The sequence below is a fragment of the Cervus canadensis genome, chromosome 1, assembly GCF_019320065.1.
Source record: "Cervus canadensis isolate Bull #8, Minnesota chromosome 1, ASM1932006v1, whole genome shotgun sequence".
Lineage (NCBI taxonomy): Eukaryota > Metazoa > Chordata > Mammalia > Artiodactyla > Cervidae > Cervus > Cervus canadensis.
In genome coordinates, this window is record NC_057386.1 from 42104795 (window position 1) to 42131109 (window position 26315).

Consider the following 26315-nt stretch of genomic DNA (forward strand, 5'->3'; position numbering starts at 1 on the left):
TTTATTCCTGATAGAAATGATTTAGTAGTGAAGTAAATGAAGTGATTTTACTGACTGATGTTTTTGCTCTGTGCTAATAGTTTTTTTCAAGTTTGGTAGGAGTTGATTTAAATATTTACTAAATTAGGGCTCATGGGAGCTTATCTTTGATACATAAGTTTACCAGTTAATGTCTGAGTATTTCTTTTATGAACAATAAAGAAATCTCATTTTATATTTTTGGTGGTTTTATTAAAAGGGAAATACTTTCGAAGTCAATAGGAATGTCTTTAAAAACTTCTTAATTTTAATTACTTAGTCTTAAAGTGGAATCAGAGAGCTTATTTTTGCTTTTAACATTTAACCTTATATAATTATGGAATGCTAGTTTCTTGTTCTGTGCCCATGATTATTTACTGAGCATATCAAGTGAACAAAACTTTAAAGGAGAGAATCTCTACTAAGCATTTGGTATTGTTATAGTCTTGACTTAGGAAAACCATTAAGCTTTTCAGTAAACTTTGAAACTAAACTCATTTGGAGACTCCTGCTGGATACTAAGTATCAAGTGTTTTTTATGGTAAGACATAGTTTAGTTTTGTAGATCTATCTAGATGTATTTTGAAGGATTGAAATGTTAAAACCGTTTGTCTTTTGATAATCCCTCTGGATCCAGAGAGAGAGAGCACACACACGCAATTGTGCGCACGCCTGCACACGTATTTAACCAGTGAAAGCTGTCAAATTTGTAAATAACTAGAAAGAAAGTGATAGACTAGGCAGCAGAATTAAATGTCAATTATTTACCTGTCTACTCTATGCCAGGGTTCAGGAAACTTTCTGTAAATAACTAGATGGTAAATATTTTAGGCTTTGTGGTCTAGGAAGCAGAATTGAGGATATTAGGTAGTATATAGGTATTATACAAAAAAGAAATGTCAACAAATTTTTTTATTGATGAAATTCAAAATATAATGATTGAGTGCAGTGGTTTTTTTTTGTTTGTTTGTTTTTTTTTGCCACATGGCCTGCAGGATCTTAATTCCCTCACCAGGGATTAAACCTAGGCTCCGGTGGTGAAAGCACTAAGCCCTAACCACTGGGCCACCAAGGAATTCCCTACTGCAGTGTTTTATAATACATGCCTACTAGTGAGAAATGTGGAATTCTTTTATTTTTGCAAAGTGGGGTGAGGGGATAGCATTTAACATAATTGGGATTTAGAGTCCTCTATTATCAAATCACTTGGAAATGTTTATAAAAAGCATTCTGGCTTATGGGCTGTGCAAAAGCAGACAATAGGCTGGATTTGGCCAATGGTCCATAATTTGCAGACCCTTGATTTACTCTTATAGAGTAGGAGGATTTGATTAAGTAGTAAATTTTTCTTTCAATATTTTTAATATGAAAATGAGATCATCTAGAGGACTTTCCTGGCGATCCAGTGGCTAAGACTCTGTAATTGCATTGCAGGGAGGACAGGTTCAATCCTTGATCAGGGAACTAAGATCCTGGAGGCTGCCATGTGGCCAAAAAAAAAAAAAATTGCTATCTGATTTTAATTTAACGTGATAAAGTTCTTTAAAAGTAGATTTCAGCTAATCTATAAGTGGATTAAAGAGTACATCATTATTGTTCATTAGACTGTGGGATACATTTCTCTTGTCCGCTAATGAGTGGAAGCCATTTTAAAAGTTTGGTAGTAGAAGTGAAGTTTCTTAATTTAGTACCCCATAGGTAAAAAATTGTCTTTTGGAACAGTTTCTAAGCAGTTTGCCAGCCAAGAAACATACACTTTCCATTTAGTCTATTTTCCATGTAAAAATGCATTAGGAATCACTTTATTCTTTTGTTGCATGCTTGGCCTGTATAAGACACTGACTTATTTTTAACACTTATACAACAACTTACTATCTTCAAATGAGTGCTGTCTTTTTCAAAGTAGTTAGTGAATTTGGAAGGTGACGAATTTAGCCCAGTGATTGTGGTCTTTGTTCACTGTTCTTGAAACTGCTTTTACAAAATTGCTTTTAGTACTATTCCTTTGCTCACCATGTTTTGGGAACTCCTTTTGTACCATTACAACAACATAATATTCATTGTTGGGATATACTTATCACTCCTTTTGACATGCAGGTGTAAGATTAAATCTGATATATTTGTTAAAGTCTTTTACTTTCCTTGCACTTCATAGAGGCATTCAAATTTTATAGGCTGACACTACCCTGGCACAGTGGAAACACTGGTGAGGAGAGAAAGGTGTCTTATTGAGCCCATTTTACTAGGTTTCATGTAAGCTGCTTCTGAATCCTCCCTCCAAAATTTCCTGAAATTTCTTGAATTTTAATAATATTCTCCGTTTTGATGACCTTTTGATAACTATATCCCTTGTTAAATCTGAGCTACAGTAGCAGTACCTTTCTAAAAAACAGAAATACGTCGTGTTGGGAGGCTGCTTTTATGTAGTTGCCTATATGGTTTGTTTTGTTTTTCCTAAGGAATGCTGGGTTGCCTGTGTGATCTAACCTATTTCAAATGGTTGTTAATATTCAGTTCTCCTATGTACAGTCTCCATAAAGTTGGAAGAGATGAACCTTGTGACCTACAGTCTTAACTTTTCTTCCTACAGACAAGGTTTCTTCTTAATCATTACACAAAGATAAACATTTTATTCTTAAAAGTTTTCAGAAACTTTACAACCTCCTCAGTAGTACATTTCAGTATTTATACTGAAAAGTTCTTTGTAACTAGCCTAAAAGAATCATGTTTTTCTTCTTTCTTCTCTCTTATCTATGGAGATTGAAAATGTATTGCCATCCTTCTTAAAGAACTTCTTCCTATGCTTTATAAGATGAAACTTTAATATTGAGGTTTTCAGTAACTCTAAAGGTAAAGAGAGAAGCTTTTTTTAAAAAAGACCTTTTGTTAATGGAGGCTATTTATTCACCTGAAATATAGATTATATCAATTCTATTCTTCATATCAGTGTTTTACTATGATACATTTACATCAACATTTCTCTACTGATATTTTATTGTAGGATATAATAGCTGTTTTTGAGAAATGAGCATATTAGTAATTTCTAGTATCTGAATTCAAGCTTTACAAAGTAATTAATGTGGAATGCATGAATCTTTTCAAGTTCTAAATTCGAAGGGAGTATAAGAAATATTTGTTTCCCATTAACATATATGAGTCTAGTTTTTTAGCCTCTAAAAAGTGTAGATTCTAGATTACCTTAAGAACGAAGATGAGGCTTGTTTTATTTATTTATTTATTTTTGAGGCTTGTTTTAGAATCCATTTGTTCTTAAATTGCTTACTGAGGGTGTGGTTATTAATTTAAGTTTCTATTTTGTGGAAAACTACTTTTTTCTCTTAAACTTGTTAAGTTAAAAAGCTCATGATTTTGTTATGATTTGATGGTATGTCCTTTAAACTTCAAAGTTTTTTTCATGATGGTGACAACCATCTCTTTAAAATGACATATTAAACTTTAGCCATTGTTGCTCATCTTTGAGGGTGTTTTTACTACATATGTTTTATGGAATATCCGGATTTGTCAGGTTACTTAATAGAAATATGAATGTTTCAAAATATTCATAATTTGCATTTGTTTGGCTCAGGCTGACAGATGCTTGGCACCTACCAAGATTAAGGCAACATGCCAAGCGCCGTGTGGCTTTCCTTGAAGAAGACAAATCTCTGCCCTTTAGGAACTTATAATCTAATAGAAATAAAATATTTATTCAAGTTTCACATTTAGGAGACTAAATGTCAAAATAAATATAAACCAAGTGCTATAGGTAGGGAGAAATCCCTTTAGTTTCATATTAATTACCCAAGGTTTCATGGAAAAGTTAGCCTTTGAAATGGGACTTGAAGGCTTGTTTGCTGTATTATAATATACACCGTCTCAATAGTATTCATTGTTATGGCTAACCATCCATAATTTATCTTATTAAAAATAAAAATCACATACCCAGTTTGCCTATTATAGTGACAATAAAGTATAATCTGTTTGTTTTTCCCAGTTGAGAAGTGATTATTTTGTTTATCTGTTTCTTCCAGGAAAACATTTAAAGTTGATGATATGTTATCAAAAGTAGAGAAAATGAAAGGAGAGCAAGAATCTCATAGGTAAGATAACCTATCAGTTTACATTAAGTGACAAACTTGAGGAAAAAAGAAAAAGTACAGTGATCATTTTCATTGTGATCACCTCAATATTGTAAGGAGTTAGAGCAAACTTTGGAGGTCATCTGATCCAAACTCATACACAAATCAGGAATTACTTCTCCTGTAGCATCCCTGGCAGAGACTCCATTCTTAAGCCTTATCTTGAATATCTCCAATGCTGGAAACTCACTGTTTTCTAAGGCAATTCTGTTCATTATTATTTTTCTCTACTACAATTTCTTGCATTTTGAATCAAAGTTTCTGTAACTTGTGCAGTCAGTATTAATCCTGCTACCTCATCTGAAGAAGGATGGAGGCTCATGTCTATGGTGTACGCAGCTGGGCTCCAGGTGCTGTGCCCAGTGCTTCACACCGTCACATCTTTTCTCAGGAATCATCTACAGTTCTGAGAGGCACTTTTTTTCCCTTTCTCATCCTTCCTCTTATTGACGTCCTTCAGACAAAATATTCTTAACTGTAGTTTATATTTGAAATGTGTTTATCACATGATAGTTTCAAAAACCTGGCCTTTAGGACAGAACCTTAATGTGTGTTTTCAAATATGATTCCCAGAATTAATCCCTAAATGTTCCCAGTAGCTTAATATCTCCCTAGGCTAGACAGATGCTTCCAATCCTAGACAGTAGGCATCTACTTACTCTTTGATAAGTAAAGAAAGTTGAGTATTATTCTGAAGAGAAACAGGGACTTGGGTGGTATTTGTTTATTCATTGACTACTTTAGGGGAGAATGTAGAACTAAAAATACTAGATTTTTTAAAAAATGGAATTGAGAAAACTACCACACGGATTTTTCTTTTTCTCTTGGAGTTTTAAATCATACCTTACCAATTTAGATAGGATGTACATTAACTTAATGATGCTTTATTTATAGTCTCATTTTTGTGACTAAGAGATGTCATTTTTGTAACTGCTTTTAAGTTTGCCTTTTCAGTTTGGTTATTATTTGAAATTTTTTTAAAAATCTCATTTAAAAAATGTTTGCAGTCTTATAGGACTGGACTTGTAGGACTGCAGCGTAATTTATATTTCCATATCTAGGCAGTCTTGATTTGTAAATAAAACTTTGATGGTTCATTCTAGAAGCTGAGATCCCAAATCTTTACCTAATCGATTACTGCCCAAGGAATACCTTGTATAAATACAGTACTGATTTATATAGACTGAAAATATGCTCAGTGCATGCACCCTCTATCCTTTGCTTGAATTTCTATTCCAAATCCTTGTCTGTTCACCTGCCCTGGAAAGAGCTTTTGGGACCCTCTGGGCCTTCTGTAGTTAAAGTGTGAAGCTGTACTCAGAGCTTGACCATACATCCTCTCTTCTTTTCTCCTGAACACCTAATAGTTTGCCCTCAGGTCTTCTGAGGCTTGGGTAAGAAGGAAGAGTGAAAACAAAAAGAAGAAAACTTGACTGTTTCTTCATCTCCCCCATCAAGGTTCTACCTTCATCACTGCTAAACATGACTACTATCTCATTGTGACCTTGGCTTTGATAAATATTACAGAACTTCTGTTAGAGTGTGTGTTGTGAGGAAGATAGATTACTATACTGGTACTCACCAAATAATTATATTCCTTTTGATCCAATGAGTTTAACAACTTTGCCAGTACTGTAACAGTATTGTTGACCAACTCACAGAAACTTCAGAGAGTTGCATAGAATTCCTGCTTGTAATTTTGAAAATAGTCTAGGATCTTACTGGGACCAGTGAGTTGGTCATTTCAGCTCCCCAAGATCTTTTTAAACAGACCTAACTGTGTTGGAGCTGACCATGCTTACTTAATACTCAGCAAGGCTCTTCAGGCCCATGAGGTATTGAATTACTGTACTAGATGTTCCACCCCCATGCCACACACACACTCCATCTTTATGAATGTCTCATTGTTGCTCCCAGAGTCACTAAAATTAACTGAGAAATTGGTTCATTTTAAGTTTACCCACAAGGCCCTATGTTATTAAATTCCTTCAATGTATTTCGCATCTCGAATTAGGCATAATCCTGCCGTTCTACTAAACTTTATCACATAGGATTGTAAGTTCCCTAGACAGCAGTATATAATGTCAGCACTATAAAACCTTGCTTGCAAGATCTATTGTCAATTCTCTTATGGGAGAACAAGGTAAATCTTTGTTGTTCCATGAAATTAATTAAGTAGACATTAAAATCTTAAATCATATACAAATAAAGTATCTCCCTTCTATATTTTTATTCTGTACTATCTTAAACATAAAGCTCTTACTCAGTTTAATTGGAACTCATGTTCTTTCAGTACTTCAGTAGTCTTAATGTCTCCATTGTCAAACCCAATGCATTTCATTCCCCAAATGAAAAGTTCCAGGAGACTGTTGAGATACCCCAAATACTACAAGCCCTACAAGTACTACAGCCCAAAGGTTACAACAGTCAAATGCCTAATCTATTTATCACAGTTGTAGAGACTTAAAACCAAATTCCTGGCATTATCTGTGCAAAATGAAGTTGGTGTTGAAGGATCTTTTTTGTCTTTTATACTTTAACTCTACAGTTATCTTACTTGTCACAGATAATGGCAGAAATTTATTAGGGGAGAAACTGATAGAAAAAAAGAAACATGGCACATTTCATGGTTTTCACTTCTTTAAGGTATCAGTCAGTTTGTGACAATAGATCAGGGTTGCATTTGTCACCTTAAAACTCAATAGTAACACCCAAGGACTGTGAAGATTATTTCTCTTATACAATGGCTTTTGCAGACTCCGCAGCCAAGTTTAGAAATTCATGGTGGTCACATCTCTAGTCTCTGTTTTTCCCTAATCTTTTCTTCTTGCTCTTCTGGTGTGGTTATGTATATTTAAAATGTCTTTCTTTTTAGAATTTATGATACAATACTTTATGTCCTATCCTGTCCATCTCTTGTTTCTGATTTGCCAGTATATTGTGGATTTTGAATTTATTTTGAGTTTTGGCCAAGCAGTACGGTTCATTGGTATAAATCTCTGATCTTTCTGTAGTTTTCTGTTTTAGCAGGATCCCAGGGGGTCTCTTGGGCTATTCATCCTACCAGTTTGGGAATTCTCTAGTCACAACTCCTGACTTCTAAGTGCATCTCCACTGACTGAAAGGTAGCATGAAAAGATTTCCAACTTGCAGTTGCTTCCAGAAATATTTCCTGTGGTCAAATGAGAAACATTTCCACTTAATCATTTTCCATTCCTGGTCCTGTTAGTAGCTGGAGAAATTCCTTCCAAAGATAACTGAAGTAGAACATCTACTAGGTATATTTCCAAGCCTGTGTTTTTAGTAGGTTGAAAAGGTAAAGTGCCTTTCATCACTTTATGTTGTTGTTATTACAACCTAAACTTTTGAGTTAGTAATCTTCGTTTTCTTATCATCTTTTTTGTACTGTAACAAAATTTGGATTCTTTTTTTTTTCTGGGATTCCCATTTCCTTCATGTACCATGTCCCAGACACTTTACTAAGACCTAGTGGATATAATGGTGAGCAAAACAGATGAAGACCTTGCCTTTCTGGAGTTGATCAGCATTTAGGGGAAAAAAGCATAATTGTATAATAATTATAAGTGCTGGGAAGTAAAAGTATACACATAGGGAAACTATGGCTGTATAAGGCAGGAGAATCAGCTCTTGTTTAAGAGTGTAATTTGGGAATAGAAATGTTCAATGAGGGCTTCCATGAAGGAAGAAGCTGCGATTTGAAACATGAATATAGGAGTAAAATGAGGATAGAGGGTGAGCAGGTAGATGATTCTAGATAAAGGGAACATAAAATCATTTGAGGGCAGTGTAGCTGACTAGAGAGAACATGACATTTGATGAGACTAGAGCAGATAGCCATGACCAGATAATGCAGAACCTTGTAGGCTATTTAAGGTTGCTGGTCTTTATCCTAAGAAAGCTGTAAATTATTTAAAATAGATACATTGCATTAATGGTGTTACTCTAGCCACCTCTTTTGTAGGTTTAGCTGCATTTTTAAAACTTCAAGCTGCTTCTTAAGTTGATTATGTCTTTTTCCACCATAATAGGATCTGATGTCTTCCTCCCCTTTCTCTCTCTCTTTTTTTTTTTTTTTTACCAATTCTTTCTTGATTGTAAGTTTTGATGTTGTTTTCATATCAACATCTTTTCAGACTTAAGTTTTAATTGTTCCTTTTTTAGAATCTGGGCCATAAATTTCTCTGTACATACGTACTTCTGAAGGTGCCTTATCATTCACCACTAATCATATATGATTCTTAAAATCTAGGTATTTGAGAACAGATTTTTCCCCCAAAACAATCATATCTTTATTGACTTTTTTTCTGAATACAGCGGCTGTTTTTTTACTTGAGTCTTAAGGAAAATAAACATATTTTAGAAACAGCTTGATACAGTTTACAGTGTGAAGCAGTATACTAATAAGAAATGCTAGTCGTCTTAATGTTTACATCATAACATTAAATGTAACTTACCTTATCATCACAGTTGACCTTTTTTCAGGCCATATAGCCATGACTTTAGAAATAAAGTGTTAAACCTGCCACTGTCAGATCAATGTGTATAAATTTGAGGCACTAATCTTGGTTTCTTTCCTGCATAAAAATGTTGGTCCTTCTGTGGGATCTGTCTACTCCTAAAATTTGAGTTTCCTACATGAATCTCATCTCAAAATACTCGTCTCTTATGAATTTAAATTTACTTAACCTTATTCTGCAGACTGCTTTACAGTTGTCAGATACTTGTCAATTACTTGTGCTTAAAATCTCATCCCAAAATTTCACATTCCCCTTCTAGTTTCCTATTGCCATATTGCTTTCTTCCTAAGAAGATGAAAATAGGGAACACATCATGAAGATGAACCAAATCCTTATCTGGTATCTTATTCTGATCGTCTAAGCTGGATTCTGTGCTGCCTAAGACCAGATAGGCTTGACCAGACCTACATGTTTCTTTCTTCCCTTCCTCTGATCCAGCTTAACCAATTAAGATGTAGACACAGTAGCCCCAGGAGAGGGAAAAGGGTGAATCAGAAAGGGAGAGAAAACTGTCCTCTTTCCTTGGACTAAACCACCCATGAAAGGGATCAACTCGGGATCAACTCGCCTCATTGTCACATTGTATTCTAGGTACATATCAGTGTTTACTTTTAGGAGAGTGTTTTCCCCTAAAAGTGCTTGCTTTTAGGGGAAATTATGCATAGCAAATCACATTCCCAAATTTATTTTTTAAGCTGGTTAATTTAAATTTGGAATTCCTTTTCTCAAACAATGTTATATGGCAGCTGAATGGATCTGCCATCTCATTTAATTTGTAATGTACCATTTAAAACTGTGCCTCAAACCATCCTGTGGTGACCTTTTTGTTAGTTTTTAATTTCCAATCTTTTGTAGATGGATACTTTTGTAAAATATATTGATCACATACTTGGATGTCATGGCAATGCTAAGTTTCTGTAAAAATGGTTAAAGTCTAATTCTCAATGTCTTGCCTTGTGGAATGGTAACAGTTTCTCCAATGATCTCAGTGGGTAGACCAGGTTTTGAATAACACTAATATAAAGTGTTTTCTGGGGTAGATCAATGCAAGGTATTTTTGTTGTTTCACAGTTGGAACCTAGGATCGAATTTCCGATAAAAACAATGTAAATAATTTTAGAAGTACCACAATATAATGGGTCCTGATCCCTGACCTTTAAAAATCTTACAACTCTAGGGAGGACATCATTATCCTTTTGAAAATCATTTGTTGAGTGCCTTTCTGTAAGACATTGCTAGATACAAAGGATACTGATATGTTAAGAGAGAATGTGTGTGAAAAAATTGTGACATAAAGTGGTAAATACAAGTGCTTATAAAGGAAATTAAGCTCTGGGATGATTGGGGATGGGGTCTTTGTAGAAGGGGAAGCAAGTATTTTGATGGATTCTTTAGTACCATGCCTCCCAATCTTCTTTTTATAGATAGTAGGTCATAGCTAATAACTGGAACCAGAATTCAAACTTGGATTTGTCTCTATTTTATCATTCTATTTCTACTTTCTTATATGAGGCTTTAGTAGGGCTAAAGAGAAATAGGAACCATATCACAGACAGCACTTAGACAAAAGGTTTGGCAGTTGGGGACCCATTAGAAAATTGGAGAAAGAAATGATTCATTTAAAATGATGTTTTAAGAAAATTAACCTGGCCTTTAGTATGTAGGTTTAACTGAAGCAACTAAGAATAGGATAGGCTGGTTGTGACTAACGAATTATCTTATAACATGTGGAAACTGGACTATTTCTCTTGGTTTCTGTTTTATTTTGGAGTTTAACCTGTTCTACATTATAAGGTTTTGTTTATGGAACAGTTTTTTATAGAAAAATGCTAGTTATCTTTTAGTAAAATGGCTTGTAGAGTTTATAGATGGTATATATACTTTTTAAAAATCAACGATATATAATTAATATTCAGTATAATACACTCACCTTAAGTATATAGTTTGAGTTTTGACAAATGTATACATTTGTGTAACCATACCCACAGTTAAGATATAGAACATTTTCATCACTTTGGAAAAAGTCCTTTGAGCTCATTTACAGTTGATCCTTTTAATGTACTTTTTAAAATTTTTCTTGATACTTAAGTTACAGTTACTAATTTTTCTTTTATGTTTATGCTTTCTAACTCTGCTTGAATCCTTACACTTCATAGTCATTTTGTTAGTCTGTTGATATCCTAGCTTACTTTTCTTAGTACCGTTCTAGAAATGCCCTTCAGAACTCCCACCCTGTAGTTTTTTAGCATACACTTTCATGGATTATCTCACTAGAAAATAGAGGCATCCTCACATCTTCTTTTGAAATATCTCACTTAACCTCCTATTGCTCTAAGACTTAGAATTCTGGGCACAGTTACAAAACTAACCTGTTAGTAATATGTCCTCATTTCTAACCATTGCTTGTTCCTCAATGCTCTCTTACCTCAAAGTCTTTATATAACTGTTCCCCTCTGGTTATATGAATGCGTAGATTGTCACCATCATTTTAAAAAGGTACCCTTTATTGAACCATATTGTGCTTTTACTGTTTTACTTACACTAGTAAATTTCTTGAGTAAGGGTTCAGTACTGCTTCCCTTTTCCCAACATCTGTTCTCTATAGCCCGCTATAATCTGGTGTCTGTATCACATGACAGAAACTGTTCTGGAAAGTTATGAATGGCTCCTGATTTAAAGATAGATTGCCCTTTTCCAGTTTAAAGCTACTACAAAAGCCTGTTGATGTTTTCATTTATCCCAACTTAATAGTTTTTCCATCGTTAGTAGATAGTTTTCTAAACAGAAGGATCATTATAGTTTATGCTTCCTTTTCATTGCTTCTAAAACTAAAAGTGAAAATGACATGTTGAATAGTAAGTAACAAATCGATAACATATTTGTGATAGTGTATTTCATCCCTCATTAAAGTAGAAAGTGATGGTTCTACATCATTTGTTAAGGAGGTTGAAATTCTGTAGCTTGAAAATATTAAAAACACTTTTGAGTATTGAGTAGCATGGATTCAGCTATTGTTTAGAGGAATGGGAAGGGAAATCTGTCCCTGTTTTACAGGTAGAACACTAAAGCACTATAAATTATCTTGCCTCTTATTTGGTGGTCTCTTTCTGCCTTGCTTCTTTGGTGTTTTTTGTTTCTATTTGTGTGGTGTGTGTATTTCAGTGTGTATAGACCCACTGTTTTGGATGTCATATTTAAGACGGAAAGCATGGAGTCAGTGGGCTTGAATAGAGTTAAGAATTAGACCACCAAATATTTATAAATTGGCTGAAGTAGCTTTGATTTCAGTATTATATTTAAAGTCTAAGTTATTTTTGTCATACCATATTAAAGTAGTAAAATTTTTTGTTTGTTCTGTTTAGCTTGTCAGCTCATCTGCAGCTTACATTTACTGGTTTCTTCCACAAAAATGGTATGTATTTAAAAGTAAACTTACTGGCAGTCTACAGCAGCACACCTTTGTGAATGCAAAAAAACCCCACAAAACTGTAAATTTGTAAAATTATATTTAATGGAAAAGATGTTGATTCTGATGATTTAATTTTTCTTTAGTGGATTTCCCCAGCAATTTCAGTTATTGCGTTTGTGGTCAATAGTGGAATATGGAGGATGTAACTTATAACTCATTAAACTTTAAAAGTAGTTCTTAAGTCTCAGTCTGTGTGGAAACATTTTGACAGTTTGAAATACTGTATACCTGGACCCTCTAAGGCCTCAGATCTAGTAGGGTTTTGGTGGAGTTTAGGAGTCTGTATTTTAACAAGGCATGAAGGTAATTCAGAAATAGGGTGTCTGAGAAACAAGTTTTAAGAAACTACTTTAAATAAAGAATGTGTATAACTGAGTCACTTTCCTGTACATCAGAGGTTGGCACAGCATTGTAAATCAATTATACTGTTATAAAAATAAATAAAAAACTCTTAAAAGCTTTTAAAAATTGTAGGTCAACCTTATACACACGTAAGATTGTGCTCAGCACCTGGTTTCCTTATAGCTTTCTTGCTGTCCATTTAAGTTATGAGTGGATTTTTAAATTGTTAAAATAATCAGTGTTTTGTGGGATCATTCTTGAAGGTAAACATTAGCTTATCTAAATAGATGAAATTCCACCTCTTAAAACTCAGTCATACCTTTTAGGGCTCCAAGTATTGCGGTTAAAAAAAACTGTATAACATTATCTCACCCAACGCAGAGCCCTCATCCTTCCAAAGATCGCCAGTAGAAAATATGGAAAAGACTTAATAAAATGAAATTTCTTAGATTTTGTCATTTTTTTATTTACACCATTTTTCAAACTTTAAATTATAAAGACGGTGAGGATTTTAATTAACTGCCTCAGAACCTAGAATAGGGATAAACATTTTGAATTTTTTTTTTAATGACATTTTATGGAAAAACCCAAACAAACTTTGTGGCCATCCCAGTACGGAGATAAAACAACTGAAACGAGCACTGCTAACCAATGGGATGTATCAATATGTTAGATATTGTAAAAGGAAAATTATATAGTCTTGAATGTTTCTTCATTAAAAAAAAAGGTGAAAGCATACTGGGAAAAGTTTCAGTTGGTTTCAAAATGGATAAAATGCCTCTGGGCTTGTCCATCTTAAATTTGTGTATGTATCCTTTAATATAATCATGCAATGGAATAAAATCTTTATAAGAAACAGGTCAAGTTGTTCATCCTTGGTATTGTTTAGTAAGAAAAAAAGTGTAATAATAAATAGAATGGTTATATTAGAACAGTTTGATAACTAGTCAAGTTTTTAATGTAAGAAATTTGAAGTCTGGTCATTTCTGTCCTATTAGTCTGGTCATATTAGCAGCTAAAGTAACTTTAGTGTTGCCTTAGACCTGGTCTATTTTTTTTTATAGAAGTAACCTGAGTGGCATTTTCATGTTTTTTCTCCTAAATCATTTATAATCATCTTGTAAAGTTATTTCTAAAGATTCATTGTATTTGATCTCCTGTGGTACTTAAAAAATACATGAATTCTAATACTTTAGAAGCTCATAATTTGAATTTTATAGGTTTGTTAGCCCTTTGTTCTCAGGTACTTCTATAAACATAAATTACTCATCACTGAAATTATTGATGGATATTAATTGAATACTATTTACTAACATCATATAATTAACAGTAATTTACTTGAATTAATTAGTTGAAATAAACTGGCACATGGTATGGTAAATTTTTTTCCTGTCTACATGACAGAAAAATTCAAAAATTGCTCAAATTCACTTAAAAGTTTTTTTTTTTTCTTGATATTACTGGAATAAATAAGAAAGTAAACTGTCAATACTTCTATTTCCAGAAAGTAATTTCCCATTAGAACTTTGAAATTAGTGGAAGTTGGAAAGAAGCAGATATATTGCCTCTCTTGTCTATTCAAGGTATATTTGTAGTTTTTTTAAGAAATAATATTTTTAAGAAACCAGGATAGAAAAACAACATCAAGATCCCTAAAATATTATTTTTTCTTTTGTTTTTGAATGAATACTTATTTAGCAGTTACTACTTACAACTGCTTAGAATGAATACACAGATTATTAGGGTACTATTTTCATGGTGAGTATTTTTGTTATTGCATTTTGGACATTTGGATATTTTGGATATGTTAAATTATCTTTATCCTGGATACAGCTTTCAAGAGACTGATTCAAATGTACTTTATGTATATGCCCTGAGTAAGAAGAATGTTTCTAAGCAGAAAAAGTGTTGCCTAAAATTTCAGAACAAAGATTATTTCTTTGTATATGGATTCATCTATAACATATATATATATGTGTGTATTACTCATCTATAACATATAGAGTGTCTGTATACATATATATAACATAATAGTTCTGTATATTGTTGAAACTTAATGATAAATGAATGATAAAATATTTAAGGTTTGGACTATTAGTGCCTTTGGGATTAAAGCCAAGTTGTAGGGAAGTATTCTGGAACCTTAATTTGCAGAAGCCTTTTTTTAAAGTTCATTGATAAAGAGACTATATACTATCACTTTAAAATTAAGATTCCTAAACTCTGTAAACCAAGAGAGTCTCCTAGGTAGTAAATAATATCTTGATTTTTGCTATCCCATTTAAAGAAATTCTGGGGGAGGGAGGGGGGTTCATGGTGGGGAACACATGTACACCCATGGCTGATTCATGTCAATGTATGGCAAAAACCACTACAATATTGTAAAGTAATTAGCCTCCAATTAAGATAAATTAATTAATTAAAAATTTTTGTAATAAATGGGGAATGAATCTAAAAAGATTCTTGGGGAAAGGTAAAAAAATAGCTCGTTTTCTTGTGAAATGATAATATGTTTATATTATTATAAATAACTTTTATGTTTAATATTTTTTGAAATCCTTTTTTTTTTTAATCCTTTCAGTTACAAGTTTTGGTCAAAGAGAGCCTTTTAGTTTAGACATCTGAGCATTCAAAATGAAATGAAAGATAGTAACCAATTCAATTCAAACATATCTTAAACTAGGAAATTTTTCTAATAGATTTTGGGAGAAAGAAAAAAATGTTTATTTTGTGTCTTACCTCTCCTGAACTATTTCATTTATGCTTTCTACTAGGAATAATTAACTATATTTGTTAAATTTGGAACTGATTTTGGGGAAAAGGAATGAGTAAACCTTCTGAGAAGACTTCATTATAGAAAGTCTTTGTTTGAAATTCTCAGACATCTTAGGAAAATGAGTACTATTTTTTAAAACAGGTTTTGAAGTATTGTTTTTCTATTTAGATAAACCATCACAAAATTCAGAAAATGAACAAAATTCTGTCACCCTGGAAGTCCTGCTTGTGAAAGTTTGCCACAAAAAAAGAAAGGTGATGTATAAAATGATACTGGTGGATTAAATGGAATAATTTTTTTCATTAAATATGTTTATGCAAATATATATGTTTTTAAACCATGTGGTGGTGGTTTAGTCGCTAAACCATGTCTGACTCTTTTGCGACCCCATGGACTGAAGCTCGCCAGGCTCTTCTGTTCATGGGATCTCCCATGCAACAATACTGGAGTGGGTTGTCATTTCCTTCTCCAGGGGATCTTCCCGACCCCGGGATCGAATCCAAGTTTCCTACATTGGCAGATGGATTCTTTACCACTGAGCCATCAGGAAAGCATTTTTAAACCTTAAAAGCTTTAAAATGTGTTGATGGCTGAATTGTAAAATTGATAACCTCTTTTGCCAACCTTCCATGTCTTCAAGTTTTTCTAATCTGACTGTAGGTATCTGCATAAAACTTTGTTATAGAAGTATGACAGTGTGGGGGAAGAAGCCAATTTTTTAGCATCTTAGGACATAAATTCAGTTGCTTCCTGCTACTCTAATCTCTTAGCTTGTTTTTTTTTTTTTTTACTTTAGCTATTTAAACACACTGGTATTTTAAATAAGGGCTAAGAAAGAGTTTTTCCCTAAAGGATTATCTTGTACCAGTACTTTCAGGCAAAGAAATTCTGCTGCTAGCATTATCAGTCATTAACTTGTTAATATATTGCTTGAAATTTTTATTTACAAGATGAAATCATTTTGCCATAGAAACAAGTATTATGCTGGTTAAATTTCCTGGGCAACCCACCAAAGCCAGTAGGCTTATTTTTAGTAGCCTTGGAAGTCCTTGGGTGTTTTAAGAATAGGAGGGACTTCCCTGGCATTCCAGAAATTTAGGACACTTTCACCACTGGGAGCATGGGTTCTATCCCTGGTTGAGGAGCTAAAAGCCCACAAGCTGTGGGACAAGCCCCCAAAAAATGAATAAGAATGATCTGTATAGAGGTCCCTATTGCTAATGCTCTTCCAAAATCATAGTGAGATGATATGGTAAACACTGTGCTAGAGATAGAGAGTAGACCAGAGTGACGGGAGAGGGCAGTGTGAGTGTGTATTAGGGACGCTCAGGCTAACTAACAGTACTCTCTAGTCCCCCAAGCCCCACACACGGTTAGTAGTAATGTGAAAATTCTGCAAGGTATGTTATTGTTTAGGCAAAAAAAGAAATGACTTTAACTATAGTATGATCCTTCTTGTGTTAAGAAAAGGCATAAATGTTTTCTTCAAAAGTATATGCACAGCCACTTGCTAATATTAGTCCTCTCTAGAGTGTAAGAACTGGGGTGATGGAGACATATTTTTCCCGTTTTAACCCTTGTTGAACAGAATTTTAAGACCGTAGGCATGTATTCTGTTTGTTTTGAAACAGAAGCTACCTAAAATACATACTGTATTTTCTTCTTATAAAGGTCTTCTGCATCTTGCAATTTTTCGGCTTTGCTCTTTCACCATAGCCCTAGTTATATAACCACAGAACATTACTCATAAGATGATTAATATTACTTCTTATCGACAATATATTTTAATATATGGATTTATTATTTCTTAAGGTTGTTGTCAGTAGGGTTATTGTAATCATCTTTTTTCATTTCTAATGATCCTATTCGTTATTTTGTTAAAAATAGAATATTTAAGGGAAAAGAGTAGTTTACATGAGTTGTAATACTTCAAGCATGGTTTTAGTTCTATATTTCTAACTTAACACTTTAAGATGACCATCGGCTAAATATAAGATATACTTTATCATTATTTTCATTCTATTGAGGAAGTCCTCAATTGTGTTAACATTTGAAAATAGTTGATTGATATTTTCTTTGCGCTTTATCACAATTTTCAGACCTTTGTTTAGAATCTTAGCATGCCGTTTGGAAATCATGCCCTAAACCGTACTTCCTATAGCTGTGATTAGAGGTTTTATTATCATTCTTATCATTGCATATACATAAATAAATATAATAATCTTTGCCTTTGCAGGATGTAAGTTGTCCGATAAGGCAAGTTCCTACAGGTAAAAAGCAGGTGCCTTTGAATCCTGACCTCAATCAAACAAAACCTGGAAACTTCCCGTCCCTTGCAGTTTCCAGTAATGAATTTGAACCTAGTAACAGCCATATGGTGAAGTCTTACTCATTGCTATTTAGAGTGACTCGTCCAGGAAGAAGAGAGTATAATGGGATGATTAATGGAGAAACCAATGAAAATATTGGTAATTTTTATTTTAATAATTTTACTAGATTTTATTGTTGGAGATTAAGATGAACTGTAAAAATGATTGAAGTAGTACATCTTCATAGTATTCATAATTGTGTACAAAATATTTCTTTTTTAGTTATTTTAATAATTATTTAGAGGGAAAAATGATCCAGAACTAGAAGTTATTGCATGTGCTCTAACAACATGGCCTTTATTAGGAAATCTCTAATGAGATAATTAATTTTATGGTAGGTTGGCCTGGCGCTTACACTATTAGTTGTTGTGCTGTACTAGGTATTTAATTTGTAAAATTTTCATTATTGTATGGTGAAACATTTCACGTAGTAAAAAATATATATATATTGAACACTGGATGGAAAAGACTGGTATTTAAATTAGTCTCTGAGCAAATAATTCATCCCTTCCCCCAGCGTGTGAGGAATTTCATACATATAGAACATTCAGAATTTGGTAGTGAATGACTATTTATCTACCACTTAGATTCTACAGTTAACATTTTATTATACTTACCACATATCTATCTTTCTATCCTCCACACTGTTCTGAATCCACCTTTGAGGTAACTATTCGTATAACATATAGGTGCTCAGGACACAAAGATGATTTAAGAAATCCAGTCCCATCTTCCAAAGGCTCATAACCTAGAATACAGAGATAAACATAAAATATAATTGCAGCTAAATGATCCATGGTATAATAGAGGTATTTCTGAAGGTTAGTGGAGAACTACCTTGACAAAAATAATCTTTTGAGTCTTGAGGCATTCTTTGAAGTTCTTGGAAAATAACCATGAAAGAGGAGGAATTTTTTCTCCTTGCCTAGCAGGGAAGATCATTCTGAATAGAAACTAATATCTGCAAAAATGTGGGGTTAATAATGTCAATGAATATTAAAAAGTAAGAACATACACATAAGGTAAAAACATAAAATTGAAGGGTGTAAGTCTGGGTATTGCAACTTCCTATACCTCATTTGGGATAGAGTGTGGTATGTGAAGGGTCCAAATGTCATAAATATGGTGTATTTGCTTGAATATTTGATTCATGAGTCATGTTTATCAAATTCAGATGTCAATGAAGAACTTCCAGCTAGAAGAAAACGAAATCGTGAAGATGGGGAAAAAACGTTTGTTGCACAAATGACAGTATTTGATAAAAACAGGTAATGTTGATGGACAGGCAAGGCTCCCATGTTTTAGAAATGTTTTTATTTTGAAGCAGAATATAGTGGTGATACTGTTTCTTTGCCTTTCTCTTTATTCTTATGGATGAAGAAACAAATTTGCAATTACTAAACTTTTCTCTTTATCACATAGAAAGCAATAAACACAGATGAGTTGTTTGAATGTTCAGTTAAGATTGTTTATTCAGCAAGTATTTTCTCAGTGTCTACTTTTTTGTTAGATACTGTTTTCGCCCATGAGGAGGCAGCAAAACCCCTGCCCTCATGGAGCTTAAATTCTAGTAGAGGAAACAGGTATACTCCCCAAAATTATATCAGCTAATATACTTAGAATGCTGTGAAGAAAAATAGAGAATAAGTGGTGGTTTTATAGAGAAAGCCTCTGGGAGAAGGTCATATTTGAGCAGAGACCTGAATGAAGTGGGCTTCATGCAAATATTGAAATTATGTATTTACCTAGAGTTAAGAAAATTTTGTGTTGTCATCATTGTGTGGCTCTGTGTGCATTTGACACAGGGTAAGAAGGAACACTTGGATTTATAATCATTTCTGCAGTTTTCACTTGGGAATTAAGCACCTTAGTGCCAGTGAAGAACCTCTGGGAAGCAAATGCAGTATTCTTTTTTGATACGATTAGAGGATGAAACCTGGAATATGCCATGATTTCTTGTCCTGAGGTGCTCACTGGTAGTGAACACAGTTCACTCTCAGTCAGGGATAGGAGAAAGCCAAGCCAACTAGTGCATTTCTCATGCTCTTTAAAAAGTAGATTATTGCCTTGATATAATCCGCTTACTAGCTACCAGGGTAAAGAAAGGTTCGGGGCTTTTAATGGGAAAGCAAAGGTGATTAGGAATAGTGACATTGATTTTGCTACCATATTGTCTTTGAATCTGTCACTTAATGTCAGTGACATTATTTTCTCTAAAGTTAGAAATTTGAAAGGGGTTATGTCTGTGGGAAAAGCAATTAGGATGTCGTACACTGGACTTCATCAATGTTAGTAAATGTTCTATTTTAGGCAGTGTAGGAGGAAGGGTACATTATATTCTTTGAAAAATTCTTTCTACCTTACATATGTTAACATATTCCTTGTATATTTTTAAAAAACGGCCTTTTTAAAAATTTTATTTTTAATTGAAAGATAATAGCTTTAAAATATTGTATTGGTTTCTACCATACATCAACATGAATCAGCTATAGGTATACATAGAAAAACTGCTTTTTAAAAAAGTACCAAGAGGAAATCATAGAATAATTTTCTCCCAACTTAAATTTTGGAAATTTTCAAACTTAAAAAAGTTGAAGGAAAAATGCAGGTAGTTAATACCCATGTACTCTTCACTTAGATTCATAGTTTGTTGACATTTTACCACATGTGCTTTATTCATGAGTATTTTTGTGATAAACCATTTGAGGGTTAGATCATGACACTTGATTCCGTTTCTTATTCCTAAACTTAGCCCAGATCTCCTGAGAGCAAGGACATTAACCTCCATAACCACAATACATCTTCCATATGCAGAAAAGTTAACATGAGACAAAAATACAATACTCTCTCCCCAGTTGCCTCGGTAATGTACTTTTCTGTTCCCTCCTCGCCGTAGTCAAGGATTGTGACCTGTAGCTAGTTGTCCATTGTGGTATATATTCCGTCTCCTTCAATTTGGAATGGTTTTCCAGTCCCCACCCCCCACTTTTTTTTTTTCCTTCTGTGACACTTTTAAGTACAGGCCTGTAGTTTTGCAGAATGTATTCCATTTTGGACTTCTGTGATTGTTTCATGTTTAGATTCCGGTTAAACATTTTGGGTAGGAACACTAATTGATGATGTGTACTTTGTGCATATCACAGACACAGCTGATATTTGGTTTGATCACTTGGTTAAAGTGGTATTCATATTTCTCCATTGTAACAGTACCAAGTATGGATTAATGAATTCCAGTTTTATTCAGTCTGTTTTATTTTTATTTTTTTAAAGGTTTACTTATTTATTTAGTTGTGCCCGGTCTTACTTGTCCTGTGTGGGAGCTTTCATTGCAGCACGTGGGATCTAGTTCCCCAACCAGGGATTGAACCTGTGCCCCCTGCTTTGGGAGCACAGAGTCTTAACCACTGGACCACCAGGAAAGTCCCCTATTCAGTCTGTTTTAATCTATTTCTGTTGCTATTTTAATGTTCAAATTGTCCTAAATTTGGTCGGGAGGAGCTCTGGAGCTCTAAGCAGGTTCGTAAGTCCCTTTGACTTACTTTTATTTATTTCTTTGTTTTCTGGAGTATTCTAGATATTCCAGGCTTTACATTCTCCTTTTCCTACCTCTCCTCTGGAATTGGCTCTTTCTTCAGAGTCATGGTTCCTTTTAGTAAAGGAAAAGTATTTGCCAGCCAAGATCTGGGGATTAGATGTTTAAAAATTCGTTTTATAATCTCTGAGAAGTTAAAGTCCCCTTAAAGAGTAAAATTCAAAAGCCATATCGAAAAATATGAATATGGAGCAAAATAAAAAACTTCTTTTAAAAAATGGGCTTCCCTGGAGGCTTAGAGGGTAAAGCGTCCACCTGCAATGAGGGAGACCTGGGTTCAATCCCTGAGTTGGGAACATCCCCTGGAGAAGGAAATGGCAACCCACTCCAGTACTCTTGCCTGGAAAATCCCATTGACGGAGGAGCCTGGGAGGCTGCAGTCCATGGGGTCGCAAAGAGTCAGACATGACTGAGCGACTTCACTTTCCGTTCCTTTTGAAAACAAAAACACCATCATAAGCCAAGTTGAAATAAAAATGACAAGTCAGAAGAAAATTAATTTCAATTCACAATATGTAGATATCAATGGATACCTCATTCCTCAAATATATACAGATCATATTAAGTAAAAAGGAAAACACAACAGATCAATAGAAGAATGAGGAAGGGATATCATGAAAATATTTATAAGAAAAGAAAGTATATATGGTTTTTAAACAACTAAAAGGTAAAACATCTGAATATAAAAGTGCATTGAGATGTCATTTTTTTCACTTACCAATTTCACAGATATCAAAAAACTTGGTAAAAGCCTCATCAAGTACCGTTGATAAGGCTGTGGGGGAAAAGGGACTCTGGGGGAAAAGGAACTCTTCATACATTACAAATAGGAGAGTAAATTGGATTGTAGCCATCAAATGTACAACCATGAAACAATGTTATGTAGCCAGGTAAACATGTGAGGAGAGCTCCTTTCCATTTTAGAAGAACATTAATATCTATTCAAACTAATAAAATCAGCTTTAAAAATATTAAGCTGATATATTGAAGTAGAAAAAATTGAAGTAGCACAACATAAAGATAATCCTTAGTTCTTGAAATCATTTGCTATTAAATCAAACTTTAGAGCCAAACTATCTGTATTGTATTGCTAGCTCTGGCTACTCACTGTGTCATCTTAAAGCAAGTTATTTAACCCTCTCTATGCCCCCGTTTCCTCTTCTGAACAGTGGAGTAATAGCGTCTACTTCATAGAGTTGTTGGGAAGATTAAATGAACCATGTAAATACAGTCTTTAAAATAGGGCCTGGCACATAGTAAGCACTCAATAAATGTCAGGTAATATCACCTAAGAGAATTTCTGTAAGACTGATGAGGAGATGCCAGATTCTTGATAATACAGTTAATTATTGGGTATGGTTGGAGAATGGTATTTAGGTTAGTAGTGTTACCAGTGTTTAATGGTATGGAAAAAATAAAAAACTATATATACACACACAAATATGTACACACACATTAAAACTGTACTGTGAGTATGGGTTTAATTTAATTGATTCTTTGATTCAACCAGTATTCTACATATTCATTCACCTGTGAAATGTTTATTGAGCACCTATATGTGCCAGGTGCCCCCTTAGGATCTTACAATTATCCAATTTGTCATTATAATCATCAGTTTGCTGACTCAAGAATTCTAGTTCAAGTATTTACAATAAGTAAAGATAACAGACATAATTCTTAGTGGCTCCCTAAGGCAAGTATTAAAACACTGTTGTTATTTCATTTCTAAAAGTATAAAGCCTGCACACATGCTTTATACTTAATATTTAAAACTAAGTTTTAAGACCATAAGCATATTATACTTTAAATGTTTAAAGTTAAATCTGAGTAGCTACAGTAATGAAATAATTCTCTAGTAATAGTTATTAGTACAAATCATTAAAAAAAATTTTTGGCCAGGAATGGAGTGTAGGTATATTTTTAAACCTTGTTGTAAATGTAAGCTAGTTTATAAATTTAATAAATGCTTTTGAATATAAATCTAAAGATGTAGAATTTGTGTACTTACAATAATACTCAGGTTACTTTAAAGTGTATGTGTTTGTCTAACAGGCGCTTACAGCTTTTAGATGGGGAATATGAAGTAGCCATGCAGGAAATGGAAGAATGTCCAATAAGCAAGAAAAGAGCAACATGGGAGACTATTCTTGATGGGAAGGTATGGACTACTCAGAAGACTGAGCACGTTATAGTTATAAACTCCCATTTCTGATTGATGGTTTTTTTCCCCAAATGCAAATTCACGTTGAAAGGAATTCACATTGGAAGGAAGAGTCCTTTTTTTTAATACCTTGAAAAACACAAATCAAAATTATCTAGTCAGAGTATTTAATGGAAGGCATTATCCTTGGAGCCAGACCACCAGGTTCAAATCTCCACTCGTAGCTATGTGGCATCTGGCAAGTTACTTAATCCTGTGTGTCTCAGTTTTCTCATCTGTAAAGCAAGGGATAGAATTGATGAATTAAATGAAATAATTAATGAAAGATGCTTAGCACCGTGCCTGGCATAAAATAAGTGCTCAATAAATGTTAACTGATATTTTAAATCCCATTCATAGTAACAGCAGGTAACATCTGACTAATAAACTTATCAGGAAATCTTCAAATCTTAGATGACGCAGGCTTAAAATAACGTTTAAGAGACTTAAAAATAGGCATTACGTACATTTCTTGGATAGGCAGACAACAGAACCAGTGTCATTTGTTTCTAAATATATTAGATCAGTGTAGCAGCACAAGCAAAATCCTGAAAGGATTTTTTTTTTCTTAAGTCTTAAAATTAGTCTAAAGTTAACCTAAAACAATGTGTAATAGTACTACGGAAAATTACGGAAGTTTTCTGAGAACCTTTACTTTCCAGATAACAATAAAAGAACTTAAATTTATGGTACAAGTATAGGAATAGACCAGCACATCACTGAAGCATAATCTTGAAACAGTTTTGAGTTTAGTCTGTGATAAAATTGGTGTTAGATCTGTGTGGGAAAGATAAACCATTCATTATCTGTGTGACAGAATTGCTCTCTAGCCTTCTGGAAGTAAATTTAGACCTAATAAATTCCAGGAGGCTCATAAATGTAAATGTAAAAATTAACACTACATAGCTTCAGAAAAGACAGGTGAATATTAATATGATCTTGCTATTAGGAAAGCCCTTCTAGGTGTGATACAAAAGCTAGAAAGCATAAAATAACAACTAATTAAAATGAATCGTTTCTATACTTTAAAAATCTTAAGTTAAAACCAAATGATGGACTGGGCCAAATATTTGTAACATACGAGGCTAATATGAATTGCAATTAATAAAAAGATAAGCAATCTATTAAAAAAAGCAATCTAATTAGGAAAAATGGATAAAGAACAGTCTGACAGGTCTTAAAGCAACAGATACAGATGACTAGTAAGCTTTTTAAAAAGATACTCAACTTTACTAGTATTCAAAGACAAAATCAGAGGTTACTAGCTTTTGATTACTAGTTTGACAACAGTTAAAAGAGGTTGACAGTTTCTAGTTGGAGATGTGAGGACATATATTCTCGTAGAATGCTTTAAGTTAAGAATAAGTTGATATTAACTTGACTGGAGGGGAGACTGACAATATGAATGAAAATTTTAATTGTGTATATAGTCATTAACAATTTGATATAACAGTTTACATTTTACAATTTTGTCACAAGGTAGTAACTAGATAACTGAAAAGATCTAGGTAATAAGTCTTGCCTGAAATTTTTAAATAGTGAAAAATTGGAAACACCTTAACTCTTTATATGTATCTACAGTGCTTGAATTTTCTGCAGGTATTTGGTATTTTTATGTTTCAAAATTTTTAAAGTCTAAATTTATTCTTGAGAAAATAGGATTGTTGTTTTTCCAAGAAATTGAGACAATATTAAATTTCTTTTTTAAAGTTTAAGTTTCTTCATGAGAAAATAGAATTATTATATCATATAACGAGTATGAGTTTATATGCATGCTGTAGTCCATGGGGTTGCAAAGAGTTGGACACGACTGGGCAACTGAATTGAACTAATATATGAGCTTGGGGGTTTTCCCAAGAAATTGAGGTATCCTTTTAAATCAGGTCATATAGATTTGCTTCTTTTTAACAGCTCTATGTTACTCTGTTAAGTAAATGTCCCATAAATTGCTAAACTAATGTCACTTAAGTTGATAATTCGATTATTTTAATTTTTTTAACATTTTAACAAATGTTGTTGTGAGTATACTTGTACTCACTTGTACATGTATCTTTTTGCATTGCAAGTATTTTTACAAGATAAATTCCTAGATACAGACTCACTGTCAGAATTGGTTTATATGAATACCCTTTCACTTCACTTCTGTCTAAAATTATAGTTTTAAAAGGATTATTTGTAATAAAGATGTAGAAGGAGATTAGACTGTGTGGCAGTAAAAGAGAAAATCATTGAAGATTTCTATCAAAAGGAATAGCCTGAAAGCATCTTTGACAAAAATTACTTGGTCTCCTGAATATGGACTGAGAAGTAAGAACTAGAAGCAGAGAGCAGCTGGGATACTGCTGTCTAGTAGTAAGATACTGTAGTGAGAATCTGCATGTGGTAATTATATAAGAATAGCAAGAATAGGTTTCAAATGTAATTCTGAAATTTTTAGTTTAGGGTCGCTGCTGCTGCTAAGTCGCTTCAGTCGTGTCCGACTCTGTGCGACCCCATAGACAGCAATCCACCAGGCTCCCCTGTCCCTGGGATTCTCCAGGCAAGAACACTGGAGTGGGTTGCCATTTCCTTCTTTAGGGTCACTAGTAGAATGATAATGCTTGGGACAAAAATAAGTGTACAAAAATAAGAAGAAAAGATAATAGATTCATATCTAAACATATTTTAGTTCAGGATGACCTGGATATCCAAGTAACAATGTTTAGAGCTCTAAGTGTAAAGAAGGGAGAAGCAATTTGGGAATAATCTAATAGGTAAATCCTTGAGAATAGGTGAGAGATTGGGGCTTGTGGCTAAATGTTAGCTAGGAATTAATTAAGGAGACCAAGCGAAGAGTGGTTTTGTAAGTGATCGGATGTGGAGGAGGAAAGCT

The 26315-nt window shown here is 33.5% G+C and overlaps 1 protein-coding gene across 2 annotated transcripts in view; it reads left to right on the forward strand.

Annotated features, from left to right (window-relative positions):
- Positions 1 to 26315, forward strand: part of SUZ12 (SUZ12 polycomb repressive complex 2 subunit) — a 38323-nt gene that overhangs the window by 3263 nt on the left and 8745 nt on the right. The window contains exons 4-9 of one of the 2 annotated variants that reach the window (XM_043480474.1): positions 4050 to 4118; positions 12058 to 12107; positions 15451 to 15536; positions 17519 to 17750; positions 18826 to 18919; positions 23296 to 23401. In XM_043480474.1, the coding sequence (XP_043336409.1) occupies positions 4050 to 4118; positions 12058 to 12107; positions 15451 to 15536; positions 17519 to 17750; positions 18826 to 18919; positions 23296 to 23401 (637 nt within the window). The remainder of the gene's footprint in view (positions 1 to 4049; positions 4119 to 12057; positions 12108 to 15450; positions 15537 to 17518; positions 17751 to 18825; positions 18920 to 23295; positions 23402 to 26315) is intronic. The other variant, XM_043480482.1, reaches the window with a different exon arrangement.